Source organism: Glarea lozoyensis (genome assembly GCF_000409485.1).
Source record: "Glarea lozoyensis ATCC 20868 chromosome Unknown GLAREA12, whole genome shotgun sequence".
In the NCBI taxonomy this organism is placed as follows: Eukaryota; Fungi; Ascomycota; class Leotiomycetes; order Helotiales; family Helotiaceae; genus Glarea; species Glarea lozoyensis.
This window is the reverse complement of record NW_007360986.1, coordinates 1,204,659-1,211,359: the sequence shown is the minus strand read 5'-3', so window position 1 is coordinate 1,211,359 and position 6,701 is coordinate 1,204,659. Positions and strand designations below refer to the sequence as shown.

Genomic DNA, 6,701 nt, shown 5'->3' with positions numbered 1-6,701 from the left:
AACCTTTGTGAACAAAGAGAGACGATATGATAGTGACGGATTTAGTTGGACTTGTAGCAATAATGAAAGAATTAATTAACAGCGGAAGAATTGATTTTATTTAATCTGACCCCGGAACACACGATAGAAGTCCGTCGGGATGAAAAGGCATTCTTTGTGGAACTACAAATGCTATTGATCGTGTTTGACAATTTATAACCTTAATTGTGTTCATGAATAGAACGGTGGCAAACTCAGGAAAGAAAAAATCTGAGTAGTAACAATGGTAACTAGACGATAGAGCAACGCTGAAAGCTGGCTGATAGTTGGAGCGATCATGCAGAGCAATCTCGTCATAGTGAGGCGTACAGCTTCCAAATGTCAGAAGCCTTCAATATTCGCGTCTCAAGACGCACTCGAGGGTGTTAAAACAGGTCTAAATAAACCATCGGATCGTGTGCAAAGATTGATTGAAAAATCGAGGCAGACTGAACAAAAATCATGCGTAGATCCTGCGTAAACTACATCTCAGGAGTACCAAGGAGGAGACCCAAAGGAGAGGTCTGATCTGACGAGAAACCTCCGTACAGACTAGCATACTGGCATGCCACGTTTTAACAGATGCTTGACATTGATAGTCCTTGACACCGGTGATCTTGCGTTTTGACCCTTAACCTTATCCAAGGTCAGGGAAAAGAGGGTAAGGAACGTGAGGAATCTTGAAACAGATTTGACTGAAGGTAGTTTTTACCTTATTTTGTTCTGCAAAATATAGCATTTGAATTTCATACAGAACAATGTTGTTCAGCACCTGTATTGGGGACATGAGTCTCCAGAATTGGTATTTGTGACTTCTATTAGGACACGATGGAGATTCGTTGAAAGTGTTCGAGCTTGTGAAAAGAAAGGAAGGGACCGGTCTACGGCGCGGTTCGATCCGACGGACGGGCCGACAGGGCTAACCACTTCAAGACAAGTGGGTCCATCCCATGAAGATGGATTTTCTCCCCACCCTCTCTCGTATCTCGTCAACCTTTGATATTCATTCTCTCGACTCGCATCTCTAGATGACACCATTTACATGTTCAACTGCCAATTGACGTACTGCTTCAATCCCCCTCAAATCTCTACTTGGCACTGAAAACCTCGTCTGATACTTGCATCGTTGTGAGGCATCCTTCCAATCGTAGGATTATGTTTCATTCGTCGGTTAAATATAGAGGAATCGGCACTCAGAGTTGGCGTCTCGGCCTGCTTGTAATTTCTGGCAATGGCCTATGGGAGGAGGTAGATTTCGCTGGTTGCAAGGGGAAAGAATCGCCCATCCACCCCAGATGTATTGCTGACCTCCCTTCTTCAGAGAGCATTCAAACCCCTATAGCAAGCCCCTTCGTTCACACCTTTACCGAGTACAGAAGAACAGAACGTTGTAGTAACATCGGCTTAAGCGATGATCTCTCAGCGAACCAGTATTCTCGGTTGTTGTGCAAGTGCTGGTTGTGGGATGATTCCAAACCTTGACACAAATACCTACCCATTATGCTGTTGTCGACCCCTCGCCTCGGTTTTGAAGTCTGCGACAAGCTGATCTACAGCCTCGTAAATCTCGTTATCTCTGACACTGTGTATTCATTTTGGGCGTTGGTGTAAGTTTGAAATGAAATGAAGCACCTTTTCGAGAGTCCAACTTGATCCTGAGTTGTCGTATGTTTGCCCTGCGAGTATTTGCATCTTTATAAATGTTGCTTGGTTTCCCTGCTCTAAGAAGGCTAAATAAGCATCACTTTCATTTATTTTAATTACATACCTAGTTGGTTGACTCAACTTAGTTCTTTCTTTACTTCCGCTTCTCGCCACTCTTTTAAATTTCACGTTCATTCTTTCAGTCTTTACACTACTTCGCAATTATGTTCTTCTCAACAATCGCTATTTTAGCTCTCGGAACTGCTGGTGTCAGTTCGAGTGCGGTGCATAGAAGGGGTTTGGGACTTCAATCTCGACAACAGGAAGCTGCCCAACCATTCGTTGGTGCAAATACCGGTGGTGGTGCTCAGTGCCTTACTCCTGATTTGATTCAAGCTGCAAGTGGCAAGACTGGCCAGGAGCCTGGGACTGATGGAATCAAAGCAGGTCAAGCTCCCTCTGCGACGTAAGTAATTCTTCTACCACGGCCAACATATCGCCAGATAAACAGCCTTTGAATTTGCGCTCCATGCTAACGAGTTTTAGCAATGCAAACAATTTCATTGCTTTCTGCTCGGGATTGACCAAAACCAACGGAGTTCAAGTGTCGGGCGGTTCTTGTAACCCAATTCCAATGGGAAAGATTCCTGCTACTGCCAACATGATTGCAGCAATGATCACCTTCCCTCAACCAAACGATGTTGTTACTGCTGGCCAAACGTTCAGCATTTCCGTTCAAACCCAGAATCTCGATGCTGGCAAATTCGTCAACCCAACTACGAACTATTACACAGCTCCACAGGATCTCAATGCTGCAGGAAATATCATCGGACATTGCCATGTTACAGTACAGGAGATTGGCGATCTCAAGTCAACAACCCCACCAGATCCAACCAAGTTTGCCTTCTTCAAGGGTATCGATGATGCCGGGGATGGAAATGGACTTCTCACTGCTGTGGTAACTGATGGACTCCCTGCCGGTGCCTACCGTGTCTGCACAATGATTGCTGCAGCCAACCACCAGCCCGTTAATATGCCTGTTGCTCAACGTGGTGCTCAAGATGATTGTACCAAATTCGAAGTCACGGCTGAGGGCGCTGTGGTCGCTAATGTTGCTGCTGCTGAGCAGAACGCAGGTGATGCGAACAACGGAAAGATGGAAACTGGTAAGGTTGATGGTGCTGCCATTGATCAGTAGAGAAAGAATGTTTGAAGCTCAGCAGCTTGATGGTAATTAGACGGAATAATTCGGTTTTCTTAATTGAGATACAATTTGTATATTATCATCCAGCTGTCAATGGACACTCGGAGAGTAGCAGGTAGTTATTACTGTTGTATCAATAGTATTCTTGCAATCGCAACCTCGTTCTTAAATTCTTGTGGTCAATTGAGGATTTCTCTTTTTCCAACTTTTACATCTCAGCATTACCCACTATCTAATTTCTAACTATCAAACTACTTTTAGAGTTATCTTTAAAGTACATCTAGTAAGGACCTACTGTATGTTTGGCAGCCACGTGATAGAGTGGAGCAGCAATACGAAACAATTTGTCCCACAGAATCGTGCGCTAGAAAACCCCTGGGCCTCCCAATTGTGCCGCATCGCCCCGCAAACCAAGATCTCATGTTGATGATCCGAATGATCCTTGCGACTTCCCCTTAACCTTATCATGTATTTTATTCTGATCTGAGTCTTTTCAATGTATTCTATTTCTTTTTGTACGGTTCGCAGACATGATTGCCTCGCTCTCGCGCTTTCCACTCCGGGCGCTGCTAGTGCTTCTACCGTTCTTCCTCGGCTGGATAGTCTACCTGACTTTCTGGGATAGCCCGTTTTACATCCACGAACACGAAACTGCGATCAATTATTCTGGCTTACACGCGATTCCTGGCTCAAATGTATATCCTCCGACACCCTCAATACCTGGCGACGATGAGGAATACGTCGCGATCTGCTTCACCGCGAAGAACGAGTCGCTGAACCTCCCAGAACTCTTCACGCACTATTATTACCATGTTGGTATCAGGCGCTTTTACATCATGGATGATGGCAGCACTCCTCCTCTTTCCACCTACTCCTACCCCATTCCCAGCGAGCATATTACCTTTACCTATATCACCGCCGAGCAGCATCACGAGCATAACAACCAGCTCTTCTTGAACGACGAATGCGAGCGCCTTTATGGCGACAAACACACATGGATGGCACATTTCGACTGCGACGAGTATCTCGAGGTCGTACGACGCAACGAGACGCTCGTCTCTATATTGAAGGATCTGTCGCTTGATCCGCGTGTTGGCCAGTTGGGTATCAATTGGCAGGTGCACAATTCGAACAACAGGGAGGTGCGGCAGAAATCCATTCGGAAGGGCTATACATCGTGTATTGACGACGATCCCGCTTCGAATGGCGAGCAATCGCGAAATAGACATGTCAAGTCTATTGTACGGACGGACCGATTTCTAGACTCAAGTCATGGACCAGATCACCCACATACATTTAGAATGAAGAATGACAGCATCGCTGTCGGAGAAGATGGAAGGGAGTGGTCCACCGGCCTGGAGCTTGCTGGATATCCTTCTCCGTGGCGGTGGCCACCGACACGGAATAGGCTCACGCTACATCATTATAATATCAAGAGTCGGGAGGAGTACGAAGAGAAAATGCTAAGAAGTCAGCATATAGAGGCTGGGAAGACAACCTGGCAGTTCTTTGATGATGAAAATGCAGTCCCTCGTTGGGAATGCAAAGAGATGGCAGCTTATGATCCATAGGTGCTGAAGACTTTGGATATATTTGTATATATTACTGCTTTTGTAAATAACTAATTGAATATACGACTCAAACAGAACCCTACTTGTAGGTTACCCTCGTCGTGCAGGCGAAAATCATCGTTTATGTCAAAAGGCTTTTTACTCCTATCATCGTAAGTACAGCAATAACCACTTCCAATATTCACATGTCAGAAACTTGGTGGTAGTTTTCATAACTTGTATGTATTCTCTATGGACAGGGTATAATCTCAAACTTTTTACAGGTATTCGCTGATAAATGATACTACAAAGATGCTTGGATAACTCCGCTCGGTAAATCAAGACCAACCGGCATCCCCTTGATGAAATTGCGCGTAAATGGGACATTACGCGCTGCAGCGAGTTGCTCTTCGATATCCATAAACATGTCGTACCTATAAGCAGCAGATCGATTAGCACACATAAGAATTCGGAACGCTGCAAATGCAAGACAACTTACGCATTCATCTCCTCGATCGTAAGCTTAGCTTTCTCGTTCTCCACCTTGTATGTAGCTGTATGCTTGTTATCTGAGAAGCCTATTGATATCCTGTTAGTGAATCAATCCTCGCTTAGAAGATAGGGGTAAGTTACCAATGCGTTCATTGATGTTATAGGCAGCTCTTGCAGCAGCTGCTTGGACTCTCGTAGCCCTAGGCAGTCGCACGGAGTTGTAAACTGCGAGACTTTCTTCGATGTCGCCGTTGAAATACTGCTTGTTGAAGAGAACACCTAAAGCACCGGCATCCTCAATGGCCATGCAAGCGCCCTGACTCTGATGAGGCATCATCTACAAGGCTGTTAATTCTGGTTTATCCAAAAGGAATTTGTTCTTACCGGATGGCCAGCATCACCCAAGAGGCAGACTTTTCCTTTGGTAAGATATGGATAAGGTTCACTATAGCTGAATTAGTACCTCCGATATCACTCAATAGGGACATTGCTTACTGAACCCACAACCGCCATGGCTGGACTTCAATACCTATCGCAAGATGTGCCTTAACCTGCGCATCCAAATTCGGATACGGAGCAAGCAACTCCTCAACAGGTCTATCTTGTCCTCCCCACGACTGATTAATATAATCACCCATCTCCCTCGGAAAGAAGCAGTAATAAGAAAGCAGTTTTCCACCATTACACGGCGACAGCACGATCTTATCCCATTTCCCCTCCTGGCCGCCCCAATACTCGAGCGCGTCGTGCTGGGAATAGTCAACTAGACCGAGGCGAACGGCGTCTTCTGTCATCACGTTGGCGTGGAGACAGCTTGAATCTGCGGGCTTCTTGACGGGATGGATGTCGATTGCTTTGCGGACTACGGAACCAATGCCATCTGCGCCGATGACGAGGTCGTGGATTGCTTTGACGCCGTTTTTGAAGGTTATTGTGCCTGTTTCTGAGTCCACGCTTTCACACTAGATCAGGTCAGTTATGGCCTTCAAGCAAACTACAGGCTGGACCAAAAGAGATATCTTACAGCATGATTAACCAGCAACCTCGCCGCCCTCCCCTCCCCCTCCTTACCAACCGCACACTCCATCAACATCGCATGCATATACTGTCTATGAAACATAAAATACGCATATCCCCACTTGCTCTCATAATCCTTCAGATCATACACACTAACCGGCTCGCCCGTCTTCCAATCCCGATTGATCAGCTGTTTCAACAACACCGGATCGCCTTTCGATACATCGACCCCCCATTCGTACAGCCAGCGCGTCCCGTTCGCTGCGCAGGATACAGACGCCCCGACCTCGCCGGCGAAATCGGCGCGCTCGTAGATGGTTACGAGGTGTCCTGAGCGGCGGAGGGCGAGGGCTACGGAGAGTCCGCCGATGCCGCCGCCGATTACGCCGATGTCTAGTTGTTTCCAGCCGGCCATTTTGGGGTGTTTGATGGGTGGTTCAAGACAAGATGTGTAGTTGGGAAGAATGTGCTTTGCGACTTAGCAAAGGCTGAGTGTGTATTAACGAGTGATTGAAATGACGCCAGCAAGAGCTTTCAGTCTGGTATATACTGGAAAGAATATATCGACATTGATATATATGGCTATCTTATTATGAACATGATTCAGTGCTGGAATTCGCGACTGTTTGGTCTCCTGTAGATACGATTTGGCGGAAGAGGACCATTGCCGATGCGCCCTTACCCGTCATAGCTAAGCATATGATCAGCTTGTGTAGTCGGATAATGAGATGTGATTATGTGGAATGCTAATGTGCACATAGTTGTGGTTATCTGGT

The 6,701-nt window shown here is 46.2% G+C and overlaps 3 protein-coding genes across 3 annotated transcripts; 2 read left to right on the top strand and 1 right to left on the bottom strand.

Moving 5' to 3' along the window:
- Positions 1–1,886: 1,886 nt before the first annotated feature.
- Positions 1,887–2,860, top strand: GLAREA_10830 (uncharacterized protein; the record flags this gene model as incomplete). Its single annotated transcript, XM_008079930.1, has 2 exons — positions 1,887–2,128; positions 2,209–2,860. The coding sequence occupies 2 exons, from the start codon at positions 1,887–1,889 to the stop codon at positions 2,858–2,860; spliced, it is 894 nt and encodes a 297-aa protein (XP_008078121.1).
- Positions 2,861–3,396: 536 nt separating this feature from the next.
- On the top strand, positions 3,397–4,437 carry GLAREA_10829 (uncharacterized protein; the record flags this gene model as incomplete). Its single annotated transcript, XM_008079929.1, has 1 exon — positions 3,397–4,437. The coding sequence occupies one exon, from the start codon at positions 3,397–3,399 to the stop codon at positions 4,435–4,437; it is 1,041 nt and encodes a 346-aa protein (XP_008078120.1).
- A 283-nt stretch (positions 4,438–4,720) lies between these two features.
- GLAREA_10828 (FAD/NAD(P)-binding protein) lies at positions 4,721–6,340 on the bottom strand (the record flags this gene model as incomplete). The annotated part of the gene is made up of 6 exons (XM_008079928.1): positions 4,721–4,850; positions 4,916–4,994; positions 5,050–5,245; positions 5,293–5,353; positions 5,404–5,870; positions 5,933–6,340. The coding sequence occupies 6 exons, from the start codon at positions 6,338–6,340 to the stop codon at positions 4,721–4,723; spliced, it is 1,341 nt and encodes a 446-aa protein (XP_008078119.1).
- Positions 6,341–6,701: the final 361 nt, after the last annotated feature.